The sequence below is a fragment of the Fusarium flagelliforme genome (genome assembly GCF_020744385.1).
Source record: "Fusarium flagelliforme strain FIESC 12 MPI-CAGE-AA-0113 chromosome Unknown B0J16scaffold_5, whole genome shotgun sequence".
NCBI lineage: Eukaryota > Fungi > Ascomycota > Sordariomycetes > Hypocreales > Nectriaceae > Fusarium > Fusarium flagelliforme.
The window spans coordinates 850,708-867,751 of NW_025763507.1; the positions used below are offsets into that span (position 1 = coordinate 850,708).

General features: G+C 47.5%; 5 protein-coding genes across 5 annotated transcripts; 4 read left to right on the top strand and 1 right to left on the bottom strand.

Moving 5' to 3' along the window:
- Positions 1-11: 11 nt before the first annotated feature.
- Positions 12-2,589, top strand: B0J16DRAFT_149544 (putative acetamidase regulatory protein). Its single transcript, XM_046122028.1, has 2 exons — positions 12-243; positions 307-2,589. The coding sequence occupies exons 1-2, from the start codon at positions 116-118 to the stop codon at positions 2,450-2,452; spliced, it is 2,274 nt and encodes a 757-aa protein (XP_045981006.1). The 5' UTR covers positions 12-115; the 3' UTR covers positions 2,453-2,589.
- Positions 2,590-4,031: 1,442 nt separating this feature from the next.
- Positions 4,032-4,493, bottom strand: B0J16DRAFT_400772 (uncharacterized protein; the record flags this gene model as incomplete). Its single annotated transcript, XM_046132547.1, has 1 exon — positions 4,032-4,493. One exon carries the CDS (start codon positions 4,491-4,493, stop codon positions 4,032-4,034), a length of 462 nt encoding a protein of 153 aa, XP_045981007.1.
- A 1,908-nt stretch (positions 4,494-6,401) lies between these two features.
- Positions 6,402-7,136, top strand: B0J16DRAFT_343906 (uncharacterized protein). Its single transcript, XM_046128123.1, has one exon. The coding sequence runs from the start codon at positions 6,551-6,553 to the stop codon at positions 6,965-6,967; it is 417 nt and encodes a 138-aa protein (XP_045981008.1). The 5' UTR covers positions 6,402-6,550; the 3' UTR covers positions 6,968-7,136.
- A 2,388-nt stretch (positions 7,137-9,524) lies between these two features.
- Positions 9,525-10,026, top strand: B0J16DRAFT_385652 (uncharacterized protein; the record flags this gene model as incomplete). Its single annotated transcript, XM_046131512.1, has 2 exons — positions 9,525-9,862; positions 9,912-10,026. The coding sequence occupies 2 exons, from the start codon at positions 9,525-9,527 to the stop codon at positions 10,024-10,026; spliced, it is 453 nt and encodes a 150-aa protein (XP_045981009.1).
- Positions 10,027-13,999: 3,973 nt separating this feature from the next.
- Positions 14,000-16,593, top strand: B0J16DRAFT_306450 (glycoside hydrolase superfamily). The gene is made up of 2 exons (XM_046124797.1): positions 14,000-14,187; positions 14,238-16,593. Exons 1-2 carry the CDS (start codon positions 14,025-14,027, stop codon positions 16,514-16,516), a joined length of 2,442 nt encoding a protein of 813 aa, XP_045981010.1. The 5' UTR covers positions 14,000-14,024; the 3' UTR covers positions 16,517-16,593.
- Positions 16,594-17,044: the final 451 nt, after the last annotated feature.

Here is a 17,044-nt window from a genome sequence, read left to right on the forward strand (position 1 = left end):
GCTCCGACCGTCCAACTTGGACCGAGACAAGGAAGGAACCCAAGGGCTGGGCTTCACCTCTGTCTACTAACATAATTTATCTCCTCATTCATTTGACCTGATCTTTTAATATTTGATGATGGAGCGACGAAGGCAACAGCGCAAGGCATGCGTCGTTTGTCGCCACAGAAAGGTTCGCTGCGACATTACGTTATCGCAGAGCGGTACATGTTCCGTCTGTGCAAAAGGCGGTTTTAAATGCGTGTAAGTTGAAGAGAGCACGACTTTCTCTTCTCGCTGTATGCTGAGCTCGCTTTGTGATATCAGGTCCCAAAACGATTGGGCCCCTCCTAAACGTGGACGACAACACAGGCCAAGAAAAAACTATCAACAAATAGCAAACCTCTCATCCCCAGCGCAAGCACCTTCAGATTCAGGGAACAATAGCCCAGCTTCAGCTTCAGAGTCGGAGTCGGATCATGAAACGCAGCAGGAGCAAGATCAGGGACAGGAGCCCAGTATCAGCGCGGATATGGATACAACCGAGGACGTGGGTGATGGTCCTTCTAACAATTTAGTAGAGGAGCCAGCATCTGATGGCTCTGATCAGCTTGCGAGGACAGCATTAGCTCGCTTCTTCAACGATCATGTCGATACAGAATGGTGGCAGATCTTCCAGACCAGCGACAACTTTCGGATTGCTTACATTGGCACCAACGCTTCAAACATGGCGCATTTGCTCGGGCTGCGTCATTTCCACCGCACCTTGGGCTGTCAGCAGTCTCAGTCGCCTCTGCCGTCCGGTTTTCCAGGAGGACTCCAAGTTGGTACCGGCGTTGATGCATGGATGTCTGCCTCGGGCTTCCGCTTTGAGGATCCTGTTCAGCCTGCTTCGGCTGGCACTGGTGGCTCTGGAGGAACCTATCGTCCCAGTGACCCCTCTATGTTTCCCAATCATGGGGTTTGTTTTGGAGACAACTCAATCGGTCAATCTGGAGCATCATACCAACCGCCTTTACACTATCCTTTCCCTCCCATCCGACCTCTAAAACCGTGGAAGCCGAGCCCGTTTGTGAGCTTACATCCCTCACAAGACCCAGCCCAAGACCTCAGTATGTTCCCAGCCCAGGAAGTCAGAGATGCCTTACTACTTGCCTACTTTAAACACATCCACCCACTCTATCCCATCATACCAATGTCTGTATTTCTCAAACCAGACGGAAAGCTTCAAAACAAACCGCCACTTCTACTCTTCCAAGCCGTGCTTCTAGCTGGCGCACATGTTTGCACGCATCCACTGGTCGCCAAGGACAGATTAGTAGTCAAGAATGTCCTGTTCAGGCGTGCCAGTATGCTGTTCCATCTACGGCACGAGACAGCCCGTCTCCAATTAGCACAAGCTGCAGTTTTGTTCACATGGCACGTCAGCGACGGAGATACAGTCGCTAGTGGACCTTGGTACTGGAATGGTATTGCAATGCGTATAGCCCTCGGTCTAGGACTCCATAGAGCTGACAAGCACCTACCCGTCGTTGACCGAATCATTAACAAGCGTCTATGGTGGTCCATCTTCATCGCTGAGGCTTTTTGCGCCCTCGAAACAGGGCGCCCCAGCTCTATCCAAGCCCACGACTTTGACCAGGAAATGCTCCGAGAAGATGATTTTATTGATGAGCAGGATACGGAACTTGCACAAGGAGATTCGGAAAAGGAATCACGAAATATGCTTCTCCGCCATCACCTGTGCATGGCTGAGCTTGCTATTATCATATTGGATGTGCTTGAGCTCAACTCCCCAGTTCCCAGGCGCAAGTTTGACATCGCGAGCATCAATAGCAAACTCGCAGTATGGGCGCTGCGGTCTAACTGTGCTCTTGATGCTCAGAGTGATGACTTCTGTACGAATCACTTACGAATTCACTACAACCTCGTCACCATGCATCTAAACCGCAGGATAGAAGGGCACACAAGCCTCGGCGGTAGAGATGTCTGCAGTATGGCAGCTGAAACCATTCTCTCCTCGCTGGATCGAATCGTCAAGTTGGGCGAGATCAGGCGTTGCCACTTCAGCACTCTAGGCGCTGTCACCGCTGCAGGAATCCAGCTGGTGCAGGATCTCAGAGTAGCTGTGATATCCCAGTCTTTCATAACGGCAGTGGGCCTTTCACAACGCCTGTCGCAGCTGATTTCTCACGGCGACTCGCTGGCTGAATACTGGCCCAATGCCACTGCCGTGACGTCGGTCTTTAGCCAACTTCGGCACGAGTATGAGCAGCATATATCTGCTGGCCTGAATCAAGCGCAGTCGGTGGATGCTACTATTGAGTCGCCGGACTGGAATAGCTTATTCGCGTCAATAAACGTGCCGGCGTATTGGTCACTTGCGGATCATGAGTGGCTGGGAAACACAAATCTCAGTGAGTTTTCGGAAGATCCAAGTGGTAATTTGAACAATGTCCGTCCTGGTGCTTGATGTATCACCATCGGCGTCAACAGCTGTTCCCATAGACGAGCGCACTTCGGAGGGTAGCTATGTACGCATCTCAGAAAGGGCTCTTCCATTTCTTTTACTAGGATATAGCCCATTCCATCAATTTGCGCTGAGGCTATGAGGTGTTAGATACCACCAAACAAACGGCTACCAGCCTCTTAATTGAATACTCAAGCAAGTCTCGTGTAAAACACCCAGAACCATCTGACGGTATATCCTCAAGGGTATATCCTCCATGATGCTACTAAATTGAACATGCTTCCCATCACCGCCAGGGCTCCCAGGATCTTCATTATTACGCTCTTCCTCGGCGATGGAGACTTCGACGGCCATCACTCCGCTCGAACAGAGCCGGAATCTATGTTCTGCTTCATCTATGCAAGGGATCGGGGTTTACCTCTCTATCCCACGTCTTGCCGCACACGCATTCGTTATAGAATGTTACCCTCGGCATGTCTATTCCATTTCTGTGCGAGCGACGCTTTCGGTAGAAGGTTCTTTGTAAGTATGTGCGGTGCGAGGTGTTTTCTTCGTTATATAATATGATGTTTAGGCGAAGGAAACGGGATGCCAATCTCTGGAGATCCTTCTAGCTATTTATACAAAAGTCCAGGCGGTGATGCGCAACGCTCTAGTTCCAAGAACACATGTCTAGGAATCACGAGATAGCAACCACAACACTTGTGTACTGACTCAGAGCTACACAAAACTTAATCACAGTCGTCAGTACTTGTGAGTACTACTCACCTTATTTGAGGCTCACATTCGCACCCACTCGATATGTAGATACGCTACAAAACCTCAAATAAGGCACCCTGAATCGTCAGACGGTATCTCTTCACGTCCTCCTTAAATGTCACGCTCTTCCTCCTCTTGGGTGGCGCTCCAGGCTCCTCCTTCTTGTCCTCGAGCTCCTTTTCTTCACGAGCCTTGCGACATTCTTCGCACTCGCCAGGCTGGGATTGTTCACTATATTTGACTCCTTCTGTACAAAAGGCATCCGATTTTCCCGATGCCTCCCAGCAAAAGTGCATTTGTGCTACGCGGTTCCAGGTTTTACCGCAAGCGCATTTGGTGAACGTTATCTCGCTGCGACACATCTTTGCGGGTGATCTTGTTAATTGTAGGGATAAGGCGTATGTCTATTTAGTATGATGTTTATGACATGTTAAGCTTAGGAGACACTCCAATCTATTTATAGGTCGAGTTGATATTACTGCTCTGTAGATCGTGACCTTTTCGACAGTGAATGTCTACTTCCAGTGCTCTGAAGCGCTGACAAAAAGAGATCATGATACAACACGGGCGCGCATTCTGTGAATTGGTGCGACGTCTGGGAGATGCGACTAGGAATAATCACCCTCTTTATTTCTGTGCTCAGGTCTAAATTTTGTTGCGCTGTTCCCCAGTTATTTGAGGATACAGATCGATTGCCTCCCTTCGCAACCCATCTAATCGATCATCGCTTCGTTACATGGTCCTCGTCCACAGTCTCGTCTGGCCAAAACATCAATGCTAGAATAGGCTGCACGTATGAGCGCCATGCCTACGGCCCAAGACCTCAATCACTCTTCTGCTTCGTCTTGCGCCTCTTGCTAGCGATGAAAAGGCCCTCTCCATCACGCTCATCATCAGCATCGTACATGACCTCAGGCTGAACAATCACCACATCTGAGCCCTTGTCCTCGACTTTCCCAACCTTATCATGAACAGGCCACGCCTCTTCAGTCTGCTGTGCGGCATCCATCATCACGGGTGCCTTAACCCCCTCAGGCAACTGAACAGGCGCAGGCCAAGCCTTCTCCCACAGACGTCGTCGCATGTTGTCCCGTTCGGTAATTCGTTTGGTCTCGCAATCAGAACACTCGACATGCTCTATGATCTCGCGATCGCAGAGTCCGAGGCGACATCGACCTAGTTTCCAGATGGATACTTTATCGCAGTTGACGTTTTGGCGGAGGGGAGGGCCGGCGTGTTTGCGGCAATGGGGGCAGTAACGCCAGATGATACGGTGCTCGCACATGACGGTGGACGATTGCTTGACCTGTGGCTTTGCGTTAGTACTTAGCAGTCGACATTGGATGATTGCTGGCGTTGTGGGCGGTGACATACCCTTATAGCTACTGTGCGAGGGACAATGCTGTAAATATTGTTTTCAGAACAGGAGTCTTTACTTCGAGGTGCTTCAGATGAAATTTGGAAGTAATGGCATCGGAGCACTGATGAGGGCAGGTGTAGCTCTTGCTCCTCCTCCTCTTTTCAGAGACTGAGATATGTCAGACGAACTTGAGTGGTGGTTCAGAAAGGGAAGGAGTGGAAGCAAGGCAAAGCCGTAGACAATGCCATTGGATGAGTCTGCGAACAAAAGCTTGGTGGAAAAGTGCCCTCAATGGTAGATGATGCCGGTACACTGTTGTTGTTCCTTGAATCTGAAATGCTGTCAGTTGTAAATGCTAAATCGCGGACTAAGGAATATCTGATGAGCACTGTCAGTGTCGCCAGGACACCGAATCCGCCATTTCCCATCACTTCATATCAGTGCGACTCCCTGACAAAAGTTTACTTGTTTTGGCCTAAATACCTATGGCTCCTGGAGTCAAGGACTCTTATTACAGAAATAACGTCCTTATCACATGATTGACACACATCATACTATCCCATCTTTCTTCAGGATATTATCATCCAAACAAGCCAAATCGACATATTCCTGCCGAAGGTCCTCCGCATTCCCTTATATCTCATCATCAATCCCTCCAAGAAGTTTATTTCGACGTTCCTCAAGCTTGGCGTTCTTCTTCTTCTGTGCTTCTTGGCACTCTCTGATCACTTTACAATCATTGCATTCGCCCTTCGGATCCTGCACGAGTTGCTTGAAGGGGCCACAAATGCACTTTGCGCCCTCGGCGCTCGGGCATTTGTCAACAAATTTGGTTTGGCCTAGAAATGCGTCGCAGGACTTGCAACGGGTCGTGACGGTTGTCTGCCAACACATGGTGCTTTCTTTGAGTCCTTCGTGGCGTATAGTATCTTCTGTTGATGGGTAGAATTGAGAATGCGTAGGAGATCGTGAGGTAGTGGTATAGTAATGATCGAAAGAAAGGAGATCTGAGGCCGAGAAATACTCTTAATTATCATAAACATATTCACAATTCCTAGTAGGAACAAAGTAGTCTTCACCGAAACAAAGACCCAATTCAATATACAAAGAGCCAAGTATCTTGTATCTTTGTTCACTTTATCTTTTTGTTCTCCTAGGTATTCACTAGCTCATACATGCTCAGGTCACTTTCTCAGCCGCTTCTTCCTCGCCTCGTCGTCTTCCCGTTTCTTCTTGCAATCTGCACATTCCTGTTTTATCTCACCACTGCGTCTGAAGAATCCTATTTTGCAGTCCTTTGGGTTAGGTGCATTGCACCCAAAGCATCTACTGACCCTGACATCTGTCTTGATGAGCTTGCTGCAGGTCGAGCAGACCGTTTTGGTTGTCATTTCGACACACATGATGATTTCTGTCTTAGATATAGTATTTAGATTTTATGTTATGGTGAGATTGGATTCAAGTTCGCTAACGGATTGGCTCGTTTTATATACTCACGCATCATGTGTTTGTCGTCGTGATACAGCAGATTGGACATTGGACGAATCACTGAAAGCTTTTAAATGTTTCTACATCAACTCTAGATGGTGACTGAATGGCTGTTTAATACTTGACCATATCTGCCAGGCTAACTCCAACTCTGATTAATCATTCCGTTGTCTGTTGCCAATCAATGCAGGTGTTAGGATCGTATTACTGAAAGATCTAACGATTAGCCCCAGATAGTTATTACCGAAAGCAGACATAGCTTCACAGTATTTTGATCTAGGTCGTACTCGGTCACCCATTTGATCCTTCTGACGATACCTTCATCGGGGTAGCATTCGGGTACACCAACCAACGACGAACGATGGATTCAATGCAGCTATAACGTGCGTGAATATTATTGGGGAGGCCTCCTTTTTGGATCTTTGGTAAGATTGAAAAACGGTTGTTGATTAGCTTATTCCATAGAGCTGAACAGACCCCTGCTGCTTGGCTGGATGCCTAGTTGTTCGCCCTCATCTGAGCCTCATTGTCTGATAACAATGCACTATATAACCTTCAGCAAAAGAGGCGTTTTCAACCTCAAAACCTCTTTCACTTTTGTCTTTGACAGATTATCACAACTACAAACATATCGTGTCACACAACATCTACCAAAGCAACACCACAACACCATGTGCACCGAACAATACACGCACTTCTACTGCATCGATTGCAGGACCTGTATCAGAAAGGCTTACGAATGGGAAATTTGTGAAGAGGCATTAAAGTCCGAATCCAAGTCCATGGGATCGTGTGGTTACACATGCGATGGCGAGGTCGCCATCGCTTCGGAATATTGTCAGCAGTGTCCGCCGGATGAGAGGAAATGGGGCAAGGTTAATCTGTGTGAAGGGTTGGGCAGCGAGGCTTGAAATTGGAATTTGCGACTTGACAGCTTGTAGAACACCTAATCACAAACAAAGTCATCGACGGATCGGAGGATCACTGTCAACAAGCTGAGCACCAAATCCTTAAAATCTTCCTCTGTCAAGGCGATTCTACTTCATAACTGGAGATGATCAAATCGGTTCCAGATCTTGGCTTGTCGGACTCAAGGTCTATTCGAATGTCAGTCAGACAATAGACCCAAGGTTTTCATGTCTGAATATGTGCCATCAAGCATTTACCATCCGCCATTCACTGCATAGCTTCCATTATAAAAAGGGCACCTTTCATCCTACTTTCTTTCTTTGCCTCTCACCATACTAACTTTCTCAAAATCACGTCGAGTTTCACCATATCAAAAGAATTAACCCCGACAAAACAGAAACAATGTGCCATGACGTTACCATCCAATACATGTGTGCCGAATGCGGCCAGAGGTACGACTTCGAGAAACATGGTCTAAGATGCAACATAGCGAGGAGAACATACAGCCAAAGATACGCCTCTTGTGAAAATGAGTCTCCGATAACGCATTGGAATCGAGATTTCCTTTGCGGTGAATGCGCGGAGCCTCCGCCTACGATTATTGAGATAGTAGTCCCAAGATAGCTACCATCGAGCCAGCAGTCCTATTCCAAACGTTCCCCTTGGCTACACGCGAAGAACGCTTTCAAGTCAAGGAAATGTGGACGTGAGACTACCGAAGATCTCTCATCGCATTACGGCAACGCCTTCCTACGCTTTATGCCTGATTGAGCCGCTGGTAAAGCGGACCAAAGACATGCTAACGACGACAGTCTTTATCTGCCATTCTGTATTGTCGAACAGGATAGCAAAGCCCCGTGAGGGTAACATGATGGTCAAGGTAGTCGCCATTGGATGGAGGCTGGATTGGGCAATATGGGCGTCTAAAAGGTCATCGTTATTAAAACTACTAATACATTTGTTTTCTCAGAGATCATTCGTCCTAGGATTTTGGTTTTTGTTCCAGTGATTGGCCTCTATCGACCTGTTCAGAGCGTACAGTTCACTTATTCAGAGTCTCTAAGCGTGTTCGTGAATCACATCAGAGCTATTCCAATGAATCACATAACTGTTCAACCTTCAACTATTTAAAAACGGGCCACAATCAAATCCCATCAGTTTCTAATCTCTCCAAAAACAAACACTTTACGCAATGTGCTACCGTATCATGATCCAGTATATGTGCGCTGTGTGCGAACACAGAATGGGCTACGAAAAACATGAATGCCAATGCAACAATTCTAAACGGACTCAAAGTCGAAGGCCTTTCTCTTGTGGAAGGAACAATGGACACACGATTTGGAACAAAGACGAGATTTGTGAGAATTGCTCAGAACCACCGCCTCCTCCACCTGATCCTCTTGGTATTCATTATCCCTATGGTTATCAGAGAGGCTACTATTGAGTTGATGGATTAGTGCCTAGAATAGCTAGCTAGAGGAAAGTGCAGTCATCGTTCTATTTTAGATTCAGCAAATGTTTGTGCCATATGATGATAAGGATCTCGTAGCAAAGAGACGTAGTTGTGGTGAAATTTGTTGTTAGATTCTTCACTGGCGTCCATCTCTGCTATAATACGAGTGAATACCAGTAATTCAACTGTATGTCGGCATTTTCACTGCAAGCATCTATATTCCTTCTGAATAATTGTGCTTGTCTCTTTTTGCTTGGCCATAAATGAACAGAATTTGAATTCTTTCAACTCTCCATCAACACTGCTGCAAAGACCAATTTTATACCAAAGAATGAACATAGGCATTTACTAAGCCTAGCAGCCCGATCAATCTATTCTTCAACATGTGTTACAATATAATAATCCAATTCATGTGTGCCAACTGTGGTAACAGATCCCGCTTTGAGCCACACGGCTGTCGTTGCGATTGGGCAAAAGCGACTCGCAGTAGGGAATTCTTTTCTTGCGGGTATGAGTATTCTCATACTATTTGGAACGATAAGGAATGGTGCGAAAATTGTAAATACGATCCTCCGGAGATGATACCTAATGTTCCTTTCCGGCCTTGGCCATATCCTTATCTCGCCCCTGAGGGGGAGTTAAGATACCGTTAGCTAGGTAGATTCTACAGAGATAAATAAAACGCTGTCACATTATAAGCCTTCTTTTTTCAAGCAACCTGAGCCTGTTACTTCTAACGTCGATACCTTTCTATGCATTGATTGTCAAGAAGTGACGGAGCGAGCTAATAGTGCAATCTCGTTTCCAAATTCTAAGAAGGCTCCTCGACTGCCATGGCAGTGTCAACTGTGAGCTACCGCGCCGATGCTCGACCGCGCCAGTTTTTAATGGACCTCTCATCATTGTTTTGGATTGCAAACAGTCTGCCGAAGATTCCACCAGCAACGTCTCGGTTTGTTTACATTCTTACTTATTCCTGGAATCAACGTCTAGCTGGCACAGAACTCCTTGTTTCCATATCACTCTGGCATCTTGACTGACCAACTCTGCTTTCCCAGAAGAACCAGCCCTCGCAATCCCTCAAATATCCACCGAAGCTCATCACAATGTGCGAGCGCAAGACCCGAAAGTTCGTCTGTAACCGCTGCTCCAACTACATCTTCGTCGAAGACCCCCAAGAAACCACCTGCAAATTGAAAGAAGACGACAAACCCTGCGGCCATCTCGACCAACTCGACATCGTCAAATGCGAACCCGCCCTCTGCACCCGTTGCTCCTCCTTCCCATCCGACAGCCCTCTCCCCTTCATCGGTCCCCCTGATCTCGCATCCATGGACGGCTGCGACCCTATGTTTCGCTGTGGAGAGCTTTTTTACATCCCGGCAATCACTGAACGTCAGAGGCTGGAAGCTGTGATGAAGGCTACAGGAGTTCAGCAGCCCGTGTAAGATTTCTGTTGTCTTTGGCGAGGATAGATGCTGATGGTGATATAGGGGCTTGAAGGGCCGTGCTCCTGACGAGGTCAAGATTGCCAAGATTGATGAATTGGTTTCGAGATTGAAGAAAGAGCTTGCCAAAAGGGAGGCTGCTGGAGAAGGGTCTAAGTGAACGGCGGAAGAGTCATGTGTTGGTACTGAGTTATGGAATGGAAGGTAGAGCTTGGAAGACTATTTGAGATGTTGTGATGGTCTCGTACACTGGTTTTGAATCGTAGGAAGATCATAGCTTCTGTACCACCATGCAGCACACTTTTCATTTCCATTATGACTCCCATAACCTCCTCACCAAACACCTCAAGAAGCGTGTACAAAACACTAGAGAGTGCTATTATGAACACTCATCCTTTAGACCATGACCATTCCTTTCTCTACGGTTTTGTTCCAATCCTTGTCTGTTGTTCAGCTTGCTGTACTATTAACATCTCTACGAACATGGAACATATTCCCACATCCAGGCAACACAACGCTTCTCTTCGAACAGTCTGTACCCCCAAAGTATATATATATATCTATTCCTACCTACCTAGGTTTTGGCTTTTTCAATAACTTCATACTTCTCCACACTCTCACTTTACCTTCAAACTTTATCCAATTCAGAAACATCACTACAACCATCACCATGTGTGTCTTTACCTATTGGCAGCGAATCTGCACCAGCTGCGGCACAGTCCTCTACTCCAAAAGGTACTCAGAACTCTGTAAGCATAATGGAACTGGAGATTGTAAGCCTCTCAACCTGTCTGAAGGTAAGTTTGTTAACGGCTGCAGTAATTGTGAGAGGCAAGGGTGTTACTGAAAGGTTTGTGGATTGGTAAGTTCAATGTCTGACTTATGAAGACATTTTGGTTAGTAGGACTCTAGGTGAAGCTCAAGCAGGCATTGAGCAATGTACACCCACGTTTGAAAGGACAGAGGTTTTAGATAAAGCTTTTTAAGGTATAGATTATCAATGAAGCTATAGTTTGATCCCAATCAATATTATACTATAGTGAAACGTCCCATGTGAATATCAAGAACATGAGTTCCTGTTTTGGCTTGATTGCCTTCATGGCAGCTCATGCATTACTCATCCAACTGATTTATCTACCCATAGAGATGCAGTTGATATTGGATTTTATTATTCGTTTGTTACTTGTTCCATCTGTTGTGCTGTTCATATAGGTCGGATTGGATCTACAATCCGTTTATCGGCTCATAGACAAACATATCAGTGATATAATGAATATGTTTATAGTGACACTTAAGCCAAAACCCTCTTTACTCTTCAATCTTTCTGTCATTCTACCATCCTTCCTTTCTTATTCTAAGGGTTATACCAATGATTCCACCAAAATTACCAAAATGTGCATATTAAAGAATAATTCATAGTTCCCAGTCTTTGTTATGTCTGGCACCTTAATCTATTTTATGCTAATCTGTATGTTCTTCTCTCCAAGTTCAATGGTTATTTCATGCGTCATGAAACAAGTTCAGGACGACGGTTGTTCGGCCTGGATATCCAATACATTCAACAGGTTGTCCCTCAGGTCTTGACTCTTGTTTGGGTTGTTCAGCTTGAACAAAGGCCCCTTAGCAAAACAATTCAGTTCACTCTCCATTGTTCAGATGTACGCAATAATTGTTCCCCTGGAGTCTATATTCGCAAATTCTTTGTTTGTATAGCCAAACCGATACTTGCTGCAGTATAAATTGCCCTCGTCCATCGTCTCAATCTATTCACTATTCAATCTCATCTTACCATCCACCCCTCACAAACACAACGCTTTACAACAACGGACACAAACAGTCAGTATCACCACTTCACCACAAACTCATCAAAATGTGTCAGTTGTCGAGCACCGCTATGATCTGCGAGCAATGTCGCCGCCTGGTGATATACAGCTCCATTACGTCTTTCTGTCTTTTAGGCAATTTGTTGGAAGAAGAACATGAAGAGCTGCTAGATGAAACCGAGTATGTCAGTTATCTTGAATGCAGGAAATGCAATCCTTCCAGGGAGGGCCTTGCTGAGTAACGTAACGTTAGTGCATACTGGGGTAAAGTTGCCCAGCCTCGTTTTTGGTTCGCCGAGGCGGGAGCTTGGGGCTAGCGAGTTCTTGGAAAACCAAAGCCGGAGCTAGGACGTCATGGAAAAGAATTAGTGGAGGTTAGCTGGGAGGAGGGTACCCTGGAGCAGAATGTTTTGGTAGAGTTTTCTGCTTGGGCGTTTTTTCTAGGTACAGTCAGTCGTTACCTATCAAGTCATTCATTTAGAATAAATCACTCTTTTATCATTGATTCATCCATATCATGTGAAGTTTAGACTACATGTAAAACTTTGCGCAATTAGGCAATTATTTTCGGAAAATAATAAGCGCTTCCAACAGCAATCAAAATCTTAGCGTAAGCACCTTATTCGAACTCGAACAGCATTGATTACTGCGAACCATGTCCCGTCGCACCCACCTGATGAATCCATCATTGTGAAATCTCAATTGATCCCATGATCCCTTCATTATTCATTATCGATATGCATTAACAATTTTATCGGAATCTAATAACTGTTAAAGGAAACTCCGCTCATCTAAATGGAAGCCTAAACTTGATCAAGGTCAACCGTCAATTGCCGAGTCAAAAAGTGTGGGGAGTTGAGATGCATCCGAGTCAAGGACGAACGGTCAACCCGATTCTCAATGTAACCCACATCCCGGTGAGCAGCCACGCGACACACATCTTGGAATGTTCGGATGTTGGTCTATATCCGAGGCCGTTTTCTGCAACCCATATGAGCCGTTAATGGAATAAAGTCATGCATCTCGACAATACGAGCGCCGAGCTTTCACCGATAAAAAAGATGGAATATCGAGAGATCAACCACAGCATAACATAACGTTATGAAGGCCAAGACGGCAATTCTAAGCGGCACCTGGGAAATGCGGTCACAGAACTAAGCTAATTGGGTCAAAAGAATACGATTATCTCTAATTGGAAGTTAAAACTTTATTCCTGTGCATAACGGCCTGAATTTGGGTCTGTGGATATCCATACAATATCATGACAAAGGGAAATAAAACCGTTTAACTACCTGTGATTCTCGTGATAGTATCAAACAAAGCGGTCAATTAACTGACATAATCCAATTTCATCCCAGCAGGCATACCTCTGTAAATGTAACACTACTAGGCGTCACCAGGCCACCGCACTGGGACGATGAGGAAGGCCGTGCTCTCCGATTCACAACGTGATTTCGCGGGGGAGAAAACTTTTAGCAGTGACAGGGGCGGAACCAAGGTCCCGGTGGGACAAACAGCTGTTTTCCAAGTATCTCTGGCGTATATATCGGGTGAGGTTGGGTTGTAATAATTCCGATCGTCATTTAATAAGTCCTGTCGGTTTTTTCTCCGCATCCAAGTCCACAACAGGGCCGAATGCAAATTGCGGAGAAGACGAACCCCAGACTTGTCAATGGGGACACTAAACCGGCATTGGGGTTCTACTCACGACAACAGGTTAGATCCGGAACCGAAGAGGAACACGAGAAGGAAAAAAACTCATGTTTATGTCTGGTTAATCTTCGGTCCCTCGGTCGCATAACGGCCGTATTATTAACATCTGTGGTCCCGGACTTGTGGGGGATGCCTCTTCCCCGGGCTTCTTTCGCTTTTTTGGGTTACATCACCAGACTAAGTTAGCAGACAAAGCTGGGGACTCTCTTCTTTTGAGCAAGCCATGACACCATCAATTACTGTTTCATTGGATACAAGGGCGAGAATAACGGTTAAGCCACGGTAAAACGATCAAGTAAAGTTCCCCGATGGTCAGGGTAAACTGGGAATGCCATCACAAGACGACCCTTCTACTCCGCATCGCACTTGCACTCCCCGCACAAAGCTCCTCTTCTCGACTGTACCTTCAGTTGGACTTTGACTTAGCTCACATGGACGGATGAAGCTAACTTGCCCAATGACGCAGTTAGTTGTTGGGGTGATAATTTTGTGCGCCGAGGGATGGTTCCTGCTGTGTACTACGTTGTACTGTAGTTGCCGGACAGTGGGATATATAAGTTCAATGGATAGCCAGTCTTCAAAATAGAGATCATCATCATCACTCTCATCTCCTTCTCCAACAATGGCTAGCCTTCGATCTGTGCTGGTCTCCGGCCTTTTGGCCGCGAGTGTTAATGCTCAAAACTACGATGCTGGTGATCGCAGTGAAGAGGCTTTCAGCTGGGTTCAGCCCAAGAACACCACCATCCTCGGACAGTATGGCTACTCGCCTGCTTATCCTTCCAGTATGTAGAACCACTTACACAGGTTGAAGCTATTCACTAACATTGCACAGCCTACGCTGATGGTAAGGGATGGGAACAGGGTTTCGAAAAGGCCAAGGAGTTCGTCGCCAAGTTGACTCTCGAGGAGAAGGCCGACATGGTCACTGGTACACCCGGTCCTTGTGTTGGAAACATCGTTGCCATTCCTCGTCTCGGCTTCAAGGGTCTCTGTCTTCATGACGGCCCTCTCTCCATTCGAGTTGCCGACTACGCCAGTGTCTTCCCCGCTGGTGTTTCCGCTGCTTCCTCTTGGGACAAGGAGCTCCTCTACCAGCGCGGTCTCGCAATGGGTCAAGAGTTCAAGGCCAAGGGTGCTCACATTCTTCTCGGCCCCGTCGCCGGTCCTCTCGGACGATCAGCCTACTCTGGCCGTAACTGGGAGGGTTTCTCTCCCGACCCTTACCTGACCGGTGTCGCTATGGAGGAGACCATTAACGGTCACCAAGATGCCGGTGTTCAGGCTACTGCCAAGCACTTCATTGGTAACGAGCAGGAGGCTATGCGAAACCCTACCTTCAAGAAGGACGGCTACGTCGGTGAGGTCGACGAGGAGGCCCTCTCCTCCAACATGGACGACCGAACCATGCACGAGCTTTACCTCTGGCCTTTCGCCAACGCCGCCCATGCCAAGGCTGCCAGTATGATGTGCGCTTACCAGCGTCTCAACGGCTCTTACGCTTGCCAGAACTCCAAGGTTCTCAACGGTATCCTGCGCGATGAGCTCGGTTTCCAGGGCTACGTTATGTCCGATTGGGGTGCCACCCACGCCGGTGTTGCTGCTATCAACAGCGGTCTCGACATGGACATGCCCGGTGGCATTGGCTCCTACGGCATGGACTGGAAGTCTGGCTCTTTCTTCGGCGGCAACCTGACCCAGGCTGTCAACAACGGTACTCTCGAGGAGGACCGTGTCGACGACATGATCATGCGCATCATGGCCCCTTACTTCTGGCTCGGCCAGGACAAGGAGGACTTCCCCTCTGTTGATGAGTCCAGCGCTGACCTTAACACCTTCTCTCCCCGCAAGACCTGGCTCCGTGAGTTCAACTTCACTGGCGAGCGCAGCCGTGATGTCCGTGGCGACCACGGCGATCTGATCCGCAAGCACGGTGCCGAGTCCACCGTCCTCCTGAAGAACGAGAACAACGCTCTTCCCCTTAAGAAGCCCAAGTCAATTGCTGTCTTCGGTAACGATGCCGGTGATATCACTCAGGGTTTCCTCAACCAGAAGGACTACGAGTTTGGTACTCTTGTCGCTGGTGGTGGTTCTGGAACTGGTCGTCTCACTTACCTCGTCTCTCCTCTTACTGCCATCAACGCCCGTGCTAAGAAGGACGGTTCTCTTGTCCAGCAGTGGTTGAACAACACCCTCATTGCTTCCTCCAACGTCACTGACCTCTGGATTCCTGCTGTTCCCGATGTCTGCCTTGTCTTCCTCAAGACCTGGGCTGAGGAGGCTGCTGACCGTGAGCACCTCAGTGTTGACTGGGACGGTGACGATGTTGTCCAGTCTGTCGCCAAGTCTTGCAACAACACCATCGTTGTCACCCACTCTTCCGGTATCAACACTCTTCCTTGGGCTGACCACCCCAACGTTACCGCTATCCTTGCTGCCCACTTCCCTGGTCAGGAGTCCGGTAACTCTCTTGTCGACCTCCTCTACGGTGAGGTCAACCCCTCCGGTCGTCTTCCTTACACCATTGCCTTCAACGGTACCGACTACAACGCCCCTCCTACCACTGCCATCAACACCACCGGCTCCGAGGACTGGCAGTCTTGGTTCGACGAGAAGCTCGAGATCGACTACCGCTACTTCGACGCCAAGAACATCTCTGTTCGCTACGAGTTCGGTTTCGGTCTGTCTTACTCCACCTTTGAGCTTTCCGATATCTCCGCTGAGCCTCTCGCCGACAACATCACCGCCATGCCCGAGGCCCTCCCCGTCCAGCCCGGTGGTAACCCCGCCCTCTGGGAGAGCATCTACAACGTCACCGTCTCCGTTTCCAACAGCGGCAAGGTCGATGGTGCCACTGTTCCTCAGCTCTACGTCAGCTTCCCCGAGAGCGCCCCCAAGGGTACTCCCCCCAAGCAGCTCCGTGGTTTCGAGAAGGTCTTCCTCGAGGCTGGTGAGAGCAAGAACGTCAGCTTTGAGCTTATGCGCCGTGATCTCAGCTACTGGGACATTGTTTCTCAGCAGTGGGTTATTCCAGAGGGCGAGTTCACCATCCGTGTTGGATTCAGCAGCAGGGATTTGAAGGAGGAGACCAAGGTCACCCTTGTTGAGGCTTAATTGTGCCTTTATGATGCATGAGTTATGTGATAAATAATTATTTGTATATATTAAATAGTAAAATTACGATTAAAATTAAGAACATTTGCCTGTGCCTCTTCCGTGACTACAATGTCTGGTACAGCATTCGTTGCTAGTAGCCATTGCTCCTACTGTTCCTTATTTAATTCCACAATCTGCAGACTTTGTTAGATATACCAGTCACTTCCTTGTGTGGGTTACTAATCGCTGGATTCCAACTGACCTTCTCGTTCTTTGCAGGCAACATTTCTCATCCTCCTCACTAGTTGCGATCGCATTGTCAGAGCCTCGTAAGGGCAAACGACCATCGAGTGTAGATTAAGGATCATTGTTTACCGAGCACAAATGCCAGCACAATATTCGAAATGCGTTGCCCTCTCCGACAATCCAGTTGGTGGGTCCCTGGATGTTTGCAACTGCGCAATGCTGCTGTATTGTCTGCCTTGCAGGCAGTGTTTGACAGTTTGACAGCTCGTATCTGCAAATAAAAGCAATCTTGCACAACTT